This window comes from Ceratotherium simum, chromosome 37 (assembly GCF_057802395.1).
Source record: "Ceratotherium simum simum isolate JZ-2026a chromosome 37, ASM5780239v1, whole genome shotgun sequence".
In the NCBI taxonomy this organism is placed as follows: domain Eukaryota; kingdom Metazoa; phylum Chordata; class Mammalia; order Perissodactyla; family Rhinocerotidae; genus Ceratotherium; species Ceratotherium simum.
The window spans coordinates 16,077,917-16,089,579 of record NC_141936.1 but is presented as its reverse complement, the minus strand read 5'-3'; the positions used below and the strand labels follow the sequence as shown (position 1 = coordinate 16,089,579).

The following is an 11,663-nucleotide window of genomic DNA, read 5'->3' as shown; positions in this document are numbered from 1 at the left end:
TGAGGAAGATTTTTGCCCTGAGCTACCACCTGTGCCAATCTTTCCTCTATTTTTTTGTGTGTGGGACACGGCCACAGCATGGCTGGCGAGTGGTATAGGTCCATGCCTAGGATCCGAACCCCTGAACCCGGGCCACCGAAGCAGCGTGCACAGAACTTTAACCACTCCGCTACGGGCCTGGGCCTGTTTTTAAATAAAAATTTTAATTTTGGGTAGGTTAATACCTACCTTCCTTTCCGGAGTCTGGGGCTCCGGAAAGGAAGGCTTTTGGAGATATGTCAGGTAAATATTTGCTCATAAATAGTGGCTGGATTCATGGTCTGAAACTCTAAGACTAACTGAATATTGATAAAAAGTGTTTTCTTTAAACCGAACATGAAACAGGTTTTTTGTTTTGCTTTGATGAGAAAGCAACACGAGAGCAACTGACATTGTGAAGCAACTTCTTCCAGAAATTTCTGGATCCTAACGCCTCTCAAGCTCACCGGAAAGTAATCCCCAGGTGGGCAAGAGCCAGCTCTTGCGCATGCGCAGTAAAACAGACGCAGCTGCCTCGCTCTCCGCGTGCCGGCCCCGCCCCGGCCTCTTTCAGCGCCCCTCCCCACAATTCGGTGGGGCAGGTGTTACCGCGATACGGGTCCGACTGTTTTTCCTTCCGCCCGCCATTGCTTTCTCCGCTGCAATGGCGTCCGGGCTGGTGAGGCTGTTGCTGCCGGGGCCTCGCTGCCTCCTGGCTCCGGCCACCCCGGCACTCGCGCCGCCGGTTCGAGGAGTGAAGAAGGGATTCCGTGCCGCCTTCCGCTTCCAGAAGGAGTTAGAGCGGTGGCGCCTGCTCCGGTGCCCGCCGCCGCCCGTGCGCCGGTAGGAGCCGCCTCGCGAAGGGGTCGGGGAGGCGGGGAGGGTTGCTCGTCGCTACAGCCGCCGCGCTTGAGCCCAGGAGTTTTGCTTTAGAGACGCCGTGGGCCGTGGACGCGTGGCCCGGGGCAAAGGAAAGGGATTCCCTCCGCGGGGTTGAGCGCGGGGCTGCCCGCGACGCCTCGGGACTCCCGTTTAGAATCCTCTCCGCTGCGAGTTGCGAGAAATGAGGCCGCTGGAGGGTCACTTGATGGGGACTTGGGTGTTGCAGGCCGTGTTTCGTAATGCCTGAGCGTTCTTTGGGTACGGGTAAGAGGGAAGAAAGCATTCCACCGCCTTGCGATTTAGGGCAAGAAAAACATGAATTGTATACAACCACAAGTCCACTGTGCAGAGCAAAAGGAAAACAGTTTCGCTCTAGGTTTTTGCCCTAATTAATCTTGTTCCGGTAGTAGAAGGTCTGGCAGAAAGAGACGCAGACCTTTATAGTTCCAAATGAGATCCTGCTACACGTGACGTTTTGCATCTTTTTCTCTTTAGTAATGTGTCTTTGACATGTAGTCTTGGCAGAACAAATAGATGCACATCGCTCTTTTGTGGCTCCATTTATGGGTACATATTTGAGTTCCATGTTATTGCCATTACAGCGATGTAACAGTGCTTGCTTTGAAGTTGTTACTCTTTTGGAAATTTAGTATGACATTTTGATAGCTATTATAATATTGCGCTCCCCGCCAAAAGTTGATGCAGTTTATACACCTACCAGTAGGAATCTATGTGGTCGTATTCCTATACTCTTTCAACACAGAATATTAAATTCTTTTCTTGTAGACCAAAAATAGCATTTCTTCTTAATTCACATTTCTTTGGTTATTGTGAGGTTAGTCATCCTAGGCTTTTATAGTGGGAAGACACTAAGGATAGTATAATTATATGCATCTTAGGACTTACAACCCAGATCTTTATACTTTGCTGACCTTTTTTTAGTTAGGAGAGTTTTATTTTGGGTTTATTGTCTTTCTTTAAAAAAGACCTTTTAGTCATTCTTGGCGGTGATTATAAACTTTTAACCTACTTATAATATTGATACTAGATTATTTAATAGCGAATTTAAATGGATGTTTTCAAAGCTTAATAAAATACAGGATAAATATAATTTACAGGCATACCTCATTTTATTGCATTTTGCAGATTATTGCGTTTTGCAGATACTGTGGTTTTTACAAGATCCTCCACCAGCAAAAAGGTTATGACTCGCTAAAGGCTCTGATGATGGTTAGTAATTTTTAGCAATAACATATTTTTAAGTTAAGGTATAAACATTATTTTTTTAGACATAATGCTACCACACACTTAATAGACTACAGTAGAGTTTAAACATAACTTTGATAGGCACTGGGAAACCAAAAAATTCATGTGACTTGCTTTATTGCAACACTCGTCTTATTGCAGTGGTCTGGAACTGAGCCTGCAGTGTCTCTGTCGTATGTCTGTATCTATTGTTTACGGCTTGAACTTGTGAAACTGTAATTTGTATTTCATACCTAGGTGTAAAGCATAGTTCCATGGTTAGAGCAGAAATGAGGAACCTAAAAGTTAGGATGATGGCTTAGTCTTTGAAGTTGAAGAATGACTTTAATGTGACAGTTGGCCCAAAGGGAAAATTAATCCAACAATGTCTATAGCAAAGAACCACAAGTAATCATCTGACTTGAGTTTTAACTTATAGAAAATCAAAGCCTGGCATTAAAATGAAACTCAGTTGTTTTTTTTTTTTGTGAGGAAGATCAGCTCTGAGCTAACATCCATGCTAATCCTCCTCTTTTTGCTGAGGAAGACTGGCTCTGAGCTAACATCTATTGCCAATCCTCCTCCTTTTTTTCCCCAAAGCCCCAGTAGATAGTTGTATGTCATAGCTGCACTTCCTCCTAGTTGCTGTATGTGGGACACGGCCTCAGCATGGCCGGAGAAGCGGTGCGTCGGTGCGCGCCCGGGATCCGAACCCCGGGCCGCCAGTAGCAGAGCGCACGCACTTAACCATTAAGCCACGGGGCCAGCCCCCTCAGTGTTTGTTTATTTCCTCTATGTAATTAATAAAATTGCATCACAATGAAAAAATGTTTGCGTCATAGTAACATCTTGTTCTCTGTACCATCTCTTACTGTCTTCTATTTTACATTTTCAGTTCAGAGAAGCCCAACTGGGATTACCATGCTGAAATACAAGCATTTGGACATCGGTTACAGGAAATCTTCTCCTTAGATCTTCTCAAAACTGCATTTGTTAACAGCTGCTATATTAAAAGTGAGGAGGCCAAGCGCCAAAAACTTGGAATAGAGAAAGAAGCTGTTCTTCTGAATCTTAAAGATAATCGAGAACTGTCTGAACAAGGGTCATCTTTTTCACAAACTTGCCTCACACAATTTCTTGAGGATGCGTTCCCAGACTTGCCCACTGAAGGCGTTAAAAGTCTTGTTGACTTTCTCACTGGGGAGGAAGTGGTGTGTCACGTGGCTAGAAACTTGGCTGTGGAGCAGTTGACGCTGAGTGCAGAATTTCCAGTCCCCTCGACTGTGTTGCAGCAGACTTTCTTTGCAGTGATTGGAGCCCTGCTCCAGAGCAGTGGACCCGAGAGGACTGCACTTTTCATCAGGGTAGGTGATTATTAATTGCACGTGCTGGGACGTGCTGGTGGTGGACAGAAGGAAAACTTTTTTGTAATCCATTTATTTGTTATCTGACCTTAGAACAATATGTGTAAATTTTTCTCCCTACCAAAATCTGAGAAAGACCTAGAGCTTTGCTATGGTAGTATCTTAATTATTCCAGTTTTTTCTTATTGAGGACGTCCTCAGAGGTGAGTGGTAAATGCTGATTGTGAGTTTGTAAGGACTGCCGGCCATGTCTTTAGATTTACATCCTTAGGTCCAAGGATAGTGCCTCCATGCGAGGTGCTCGGTAGATGGTTAATGAAGGAGTGAAGCCAGAGGCCACTATTCGAGGGCCTAGGGTGGTGAGGGAGCCTGGTGCTTAAGTACCAGCTGCTGTTCTGCTCTTACAAGTGAGGAAATCTTGGAGTTCTGAGTCCCTTTGAGGGACACCTAACTCCTTGTTAGCCAGTAACTTAGGTAATTAAAATCCTTACGCAATTGGTATGACTTGACTCCCCCTGTCCTTTTAAAATCTATCAACTGGGTGAATTTTTATCCTCTCCATTGGCTGAAAATGAGTTTTTGGTCACTCTTACTTAAGGCAAAGTCCACACAATCACTTTAAGTGACAAAAACAGCCTTGATTCAAACATTTGAATGTTGAGTCCTTTAAACCAGCATTCCTTGCTATTGGAATCTGTTCATTTAGTTTTGGTAGAGTTTGATAATTTTGACAGAGAAGGATACCTGTATTAACCAACACTCAGGCTTTGTTCATAGGTAAGACCTATCTTCTTCCTTCTCCGACTAGGGCCTGTAATAGGTGGGCTGCCTGTCTGCCTTTGGGAAGCAGGTGTGTTACCTGACCCCTCTGGAGTGGGAGCTCAGGGAATGAGGAGGAGAAAGGCAAGCAGAAGATTTTACCTGACTTGATGGCTATAAGCAGGTTTAGTGCTTTCTGAACCTGGTTGATGTTTAAAACAGACTTCAGTGGGCATCGTGTCCCCTGCTGGAACCTGCCACCCGTGTTCCTTGACTTGGGTGTTGGCGGCTCCTTCCCTTCTCAGCTTTTGGTTTCCTGGATAGGATTCCTTTAAAAGTAACACCCCTTCTGGGAGTTCCACATCAGGCCTCAAGGGTTTTCGTCCCTTTAACGTCAGTTGCAGACTTCTACCCGACTGCTGCAGGCAGCTTCTGCCAGCCTGTTGCCTTTAAGCAAGGAATGTGTGTGGGCTGCCAGTTTACTGGAGATCTGTGGCCCCAGATGCAGAGGCCAGTGGACCCTTTGAAGCCCTAGAGGCTTGAGGTGAAAAGGAAAACCTCCCCCCTGCCCAATTAAATAGTTTTTTCTAAAGAAATTCTCCGAGTCCTCCCTTGATTTCCATTCTCTTTATCCCTGTAGCCTCTGTAAGAGTCTTAGAACTGTCTAAACAATTTTTGGTCACCTTTTTGAAATTTCCACGGGATAGTCATGAGACTATTTTGGAAATATTTGTTTACGATATTTTAGTGCTTCTGTTGACAGTTCCAGTTATAGATGAGATAGATAATTCAAATATCTGTTTCTAAGTGAAGAGTGTTGATGTCTCCCATTACTGTGTCTCCCATACTGGAACTGACAGGTTTGAATTGTCTTATTTCATTCGTTTGGCCACCTAACATTTATTGTCTGCTGAGCACCAGACACTGTGTTGAGCACTGGAGTCAGAGCTAAATAGGATGCAATCTTTGCCTTCAGGGTCCTACTCACAGCTCACTGGCGGGTAGAGTGGAGTGTGGGAGGTGCTCTCATAGAGCTATTATAAAGGTGCAGAGGGAAGTCAGAGGAGGCATCAGCCAACTCTAGCAGGGTGAGGGAGAGTTTTACCGAAATGACACTTGCCCTTAAAAAGGACATTCCAGGAAAAAGCTTTGAGGACCAAGACTTGTGCTTGGGGAACTACAAGTAATGTTGTGTGGCCAGATCATATTGTATCTGGGAAAGTGATGGGAGATGAGTCTGGGCCTTTAAGAGCCAGTGTAGGGATGATCTTTTAAACTTGGGCCCCTCAGAAGGTGATTTGGCATCAGTAACATTAGCATCACTGAGAACTTGATAGACATGCACGTTCTCAGGCACCACTTCAGACTACTGAAGCAGAATCTCTGGGAGTGGGGCCCAGGAAGCTGTTTTAGCTAGTTCTCCGGGTGATACTTCTGCACCTGAAAATTTGAACAGCACTATTGTTAGCCATGTTAGGAGCATGTATTTGATGGTCTTGTAAAGGCTAATGTAGAGACAGTTGGAGGAGTTTTAAGTGGGAGATTTCCATGATAAATGGGCATTTTAGAAACATCATTTCTTCATGCTGCCTCCATATTCTGGGGAGATGAGATTGGCGTATTCAACCCACACTCTACTGAAAGTTCTGATAATAAACTAATAGGACCAGGAGCCAATAGGAAAAAATAGAAGGAGACATAGGTAATCACCGCCCTCCCCCGCCCAAACTGAGATTTCTTTCTGTATTCCTCGTAATATCTTAGGCATTAGAATTGTTTTTCCTTACCCTACAATTGGTTATTCTGTACGGCAAATAACAATCTACTGATTCATACATAGGTTAGTAGCCATATGTGTCTCATAAGGCATCTCTGTCTCTGTACGTTAAAAGATTCAAAATCCCCTACTGAGAATGGACCTTGATAGTCTTTATTAATGAAGCTGAAATAGACTTCTGGTGCTTGGGGAAGTGTGGTAATGAAATTGACTCTATTTCGTGAACTAAGGGATCTTTTCTTTTTTAATTTCTCCCCTCTTGCCCTCATTGACCCATCCTGTTACACATACTGTGTTTGTTAACACAAATTAATTGCAATATATTGTTATGAAAATTAATGTTCTCATATTTTCTATACAACATAGATAATTCTTTTTATTGACAAAATGAATTTTTTTCTGCTTTGAATGTTCATAATTTGTTTCTTAGTTTTTTTGGTCTTATAAATTGAAAGTATTCTCAAGTCAAAGTTTTAAAAGGCAGTTAATGTGAAATTATTATTTAAATGATTTTTTTAAAATCATGAGCTTAGACAATGAAGTATTATAATCTAGAGGCCCTTAGTGCCTTTTTACAAGCGTTTCTGCCAGAAGTTATTGCTGTTTATTCATTAATGTGACTCTTTTTAACAATATTTTTTGCACTGATAAGAATATATTTCTAAGTTATGAGACAGGATTTCACCTGCAACTATGATTTTGGTAATGAATTTATATGGAAAAATTAGATGGGAATGAAAAAGAATAGTACATTTTGTCTTTTCATTAAGTTTTTTTTTTTTTTTTTTTTTTTGGTGAGAAAGATTCACCCTGAGCTAACGTCCGTTGCCAATCTTCCTGTTTTGCTTGAGGAAGATTTGCCCTGAGCTAACATTGTGCCCATCTTCCTCTATTTTATGTGTGGGTTGCCACCACAGCGTGGTGGCCGATGAATGGTGTAGGTCCGTGCCTGGGAATTGAACCCGGGCTGCTGAAACGGAGTGCGCCAAACTTAACCACTAGGCCGTGGGGCTGGCCCTCCCTTTAAGTTTTTAATTTCTGTTAAAAGTGTACTTTAAATTATAGTCCTTATGTTGTTTATACTAATTGAAATGTATAAATTATATTTTTATATGCAGGACTTCTTAATTACTCAAATGACTGGAAAAGAACTCTTTGAGATTTGGAAGATAATAAATCCCATGGGGCTCCTGATAGAAGAATTGAAGAAAAAGAATGTTTCAGCTCCTGAATCTAGACTGACTAGGCAGTCTGGAAGCAGCACAGCTTTGCCCGTGTATTTTGTTGGTTTATATTGGTTAGTAAAATTTTAATCTTAACTTCACAGCAATGATTGGAAGCCTGAAAAACTGACACAGTTCCTTAATATAACCTCTAATTGCATTAAGATTTTTAAAAATCTCATCCCCATGATTATCTATTTACTCTGTCCTTTCCTGCTCATCATTCTTAGGGGAAGGTAAGTAATCTGTGGTTTGCTAATAGTAGCTTTTGTTAACTGACTGTTCACTGTAGAATTTCATGAAGTATATGTTAATCTAAATATTTCTGTAGAAAAATAAAAGGTTTGACCCATAAGTATTACAAATTTAACCCTAATCCACACTTCTAACAGCTTCAACTGAACCTAGAACTGGAAAAGGAAGGGTTTAGTTGTCCATCAAAATGTATAAATCAACCCACATTTGAGAACTTTCTAATTTTCTTAGTAAACAGTTGACCTGCCCCAAGTTGATTTCAGGTGGATTGAAGTGTTAAATATAAATAGCAAATATCTAAGATAAAATTTAGGTAAATATTTTTCTGATCTTTATATGATGTAGGTCTTTATAGGTGTAAGAGCAGTGAGAGACATCACAAAGGAGAAAATGGATAGTGTTGTAAAAAGTTTCATCTTTAGTTTTAACGGAAGTGCAAAGCAAAAGCATGAGATAGTCTTGCTTATCAGATTGGCAAGCCTCAAACACCTGTTTTATCAGCAGTTCATATACTCCTGATAGAAAGGAAAAAATGGTGCAATACTTGTGTTACTTCTAGTGTGACTATTATTGCCAAAATAAGATTTAGAAGGCAAAACTGATTTGTAGACTGTGTTTTATGAAATACCATGTAATTTCCGACTACCGTTGTTGTTTTTTCTAGTGATAAGAAGTTGATTGCAGAAGGACCTGGGGAGACAGTACTGGTTGCAGAAGAAGAAGCTGCCCGAGTGGCACTTAGGAAACTCTATGGGTTCACTGAGAATAGGCGGCCCTGGGACTATTCCAAGCCCAAAGAGGGGTTAAGAGCAAAAAAGACCATCACTGCCAGCTGACCAGCCAAAGATGTGGCAACCTGAAATTTGTGAGCAAAACAGACACATGTCAGAGACGTTCAGAGTTGGACATTTTTCAAATTGTACAGAAATATGTCTTATTCCTCATACTAAGTTCTGAGTTCCTAAAATTAAATAAGTATTCATCAGGTCAGCTTTTTTTGGTCTCTTTATAATCATTTTTGTTTTATCAAGTCTTTTTTTGATGTTTTTCCAATAAATTTTTCCTAAAGTCCCTGATTTTATTATTGTATATAACTTGTACAGGTAGGTGTATTTTATTCCCTTCTAGCTTTGAGGTATCATAATTTGAACATATGTTTTATGTGACCTTTGCTGTAATACCAATAAAAAGTTAGTCTTTGTCTAAATATTTCATTGTAGTTTAATTTGATGTAACCAGGTTAGTGACCTTTGCCTCTCTAATATAATTTTAGCTAAAATAGTAATGTTACAACTCTTAAGCTTCAGAAATGTAAGGTACAGATTATAACAATTAGGTATTTACATGATCTCTAGATTCTGTGTAGATTTAAAATTCTATATACTAATTTATTTCATAGTTATTCAATTTCCATAAAACAAACAAATGTCAGTAAAGGTCAATTTTGTGCTTTTAAAAGAAAACATAAAAAAGCAGCTTAGGATATTGATGCTAACTGAAAAATACGATATGTGTTTATCAATGTAGTATTCCGTGATCCTAATCACAGCTGCTGTGTACCAAGCGCTGCTCTACGTGTTTTACTGGAACACATTTAACTCAGGAGAGGACAGATCTTAAGGGTGTGTCCTTCTGGTTCTGGAATCCTTTGAGTTCAATTCAGTAATCCAACTGCAAATTCCCTTTGATTCATTTCTTTCTAACTCTTTGGCAACGGTCGTCATTTTTAGTTTCAGTCTGTGAGTAGTCACTCCCAGGGATTGACAAGAAAAGTGAGACTTGGGAGTTGAGAATAGAAAAGAGATAAAATGTTTAAACTGACAGCACTTTTGCCATGAAATCTTTTTGTAAAGGAAGACGAAGGACCTTTGAAACTCCTTTCCTTAGACTAGTCAGGAAAGTGGGGCTTAACGTCACGTGTGAGAGGTATATCTGATCTATCACAGCTAACGTAGACACTGGAGGGGAAGGTTTGAGAACTACATAATTGACTGAATTGGTGGGTTAAATGTAAATTATTTCACCTTTCTTTTGAGAGTTAGCTCCAACTCCTAATAATTGAACAGAGGGATAGAGGACCAAACCCAGTGGTAAAATGCCCCACTTACGTGTATCCTCCACAAGTAAACATGATTTGATAAGTATCTCATTGACACCATAGGAGAAAAGAGATCGTAGAGTTTCTGGGAAGCAAGAGACTAAGTGTCCTTCAACTACTTATTCATCCAGCAAATGCAAAATGGCAGATTCTAGCTAGAGGAGTGTTCTAATTTTATTTTAGGTGAGCATTTTTTCAAAAGGCCTTTGGAGAATTCAGCTGTGAACTCAGTAATCCTGTTTTTCCCCCACAAGTAGTGCTGATAATGTGATCACAAATTTCTCCCTTTCAGGGCAGTTTGCAGGACCTTAAGCTACAAGGTTGGACGGGAAGTATCCTCACCCTTAGGTTTTCAAGCTTCTACACCTTGAATGCTTTTAGATTTACATATGGAACAAATCTAGCTCTAGTTCATAAAAACTACTTTGCAAGTAAAGAGATCTAAATCCCTTAAAAAGAATATGATTTCAACACATTTCTAAGTAAAGTCTTTGAAACTAAACTAAGTTGTACTTTTTATTTATTTTTATTTTTATTTTGTGAGAAGGACTAGCCCTGAGCTAACATCCAATGCCAATTCTCCCCTTTTTTCTTGAGGAAGACTGGCCCTGGGCTAACATCCATGCCCATCCTCCTCTACTTTATATGGGACGCTGCCACAGCATGGCTTGACAAGCGGTGCGTCGGTGCGCGCCCAGGATCCGAACCTGCGAACCCTGGGCCGCCGCAGTGGAGCGCGTGCACTTAACAGCTGCACCACTGGGCCAGCACCAAGTTGTACTTTTCAAAAGCACCCATTAAAATATGATGGGCTGGAATGTAGAAAACGAATTATTAACATACTTTTGCAGTTCCATATGAAATAGCTTGAAACTTGGAACCAACCTGGACAACTGTTTAATTTGCCCTATGAGGATAAATGCTGCAAGTTTCACGTGTGGTCAAGAGGAACATGGGGGTGTGAGGGTGTCACCAACGGGTGTGTGACCAGGAGCTTTCAGTGACCATTTGGAAGACTGGGTCTAATCCACGTTGAAAAGAGTCATTTTGACAATAGGAAGTTGGTGGGATATAAAAGCACTGATAACTGAAACGTACAACCAAAATTTCACAATGTTATAAACTTATTAAGACATCAATAAAAAATAAAAAAAAAGCACTCATAACTGAACTTGGCACCACAGAGAGATGTTTCAAGTCATTTACTTTGAAATTCTGACACCCTTTCCCTCCCACTCTCCGGTTCCCTGGGCCCCAAGTATAATTGTACCAATAGAAGTTCCTAGGCCAAATATGTAAGACTAATGTCTACAGGCTCAATTACATAAGCCTTATTCTTTGTAGTTAATACTCTGTGTTTATTATGTGCATATATAAAATAGGGAATACTATTCTCAAAATGTTTTATATGGTCACGAGAAAGTGAACTATTGCTAGAAACTCCCAAGTGAGAAGGGAACAACTGGGCTGTTTTTGTTCGGTGTGGTATAGATTTTGGCCACAAGATGGTGCTCTAATCCTATGTCACTGTTAAGTAGCAGGCAAAGTGCCGTTATGGGAGCACTGTGTTTTCTCCCTATACAGGAAAAATTACATATGTATAGGGCATATGATTACAGTGACATGATTTTTCTGGGCCCTTTACAGTTCTAATATTCTATGAATATGTCTGCAGAAGCTAGCTCACCCTGTCTCCCTTCAGGATGTAAAGTTAAGAACTTCATGTATGAACAGTTCACCTCTGATGCTAAGGTATAGATGTTTGAGCTCTTTTATATTTACTGGAAAGAGGGAAAACTGCAGGGCTGCCGTAGATAAAACTTTTAAAAGACATTTTTTGGGGGCCCCTTCTTGCTATTTTCTCCTACTTTTCATGATGGGAGAAAATGCACTGCAGAGGGAAGGGAATCTTAGTGTCCATCTTGACACTTCATAAAACCAGATGTGGACATTCTCATCATGGGGGCCAGCTCACAACATTTTCCGGCTGAGGGACACCCACAGGGATGCCCAGCTGGCAGCGTGCCGCCCACGTCTGCATG

At 41.0% G+C, this 11,663-nt stretch overlaps 1 protein-coding gene across 1 annotated transcript; it reads left to right on the top strand.

Annotated features, from left to right (window-relative positions):
• Nucleotides 1-666: 666 nt before the first annotated feature.
• MRPL44 (mitochondrial ribosomal protein L44) lies at nt 667-8,730 on the top strand. Its single transcript, XM_004427630.3, has 4 exons — nt 667-861; nt 3,041-3,509; nt 7,164-7,342; nt 8,188-8,730. Exons 1-4 carry the CDS (start codon nt 683-685, stop codon nt 8,357-8,359), a joined length of 999 nt encoding a protein of 332 aa, XP_004427687.2. The 5' UTR covers nt 667-682; the 3' UTR covers nt 8,360-8,730.
• The last annotated feature ends 2,933 nt before the right edge of the window (nt 8,731-11,663 follow it).

Bases quoted from the DNA above. Each gene is read 5' to 3' on its own strand.
- MRPL44 (XM_004427630.3), top strand. From the start codon at position 683: ATGGCGTCCGGGCTGGTGAGGCTGTTGCTGCCGGGGCCTCGCTGCCTC. The intron at 3,510-7,163 runs GTAGGTGATTAT...TTTTATATGCAG, and splicing joins GGACTGCACTTTTCATCAGG to GACTTCTTAATTACTCAAAT. The intron at 7,343-8,187 runs GTTAGTAAAATT...TGTTTTTTCTAG, and splicing joins TATTTTGTTGGTTTATATTG to TGATAAGAAGTTGATTGCAG.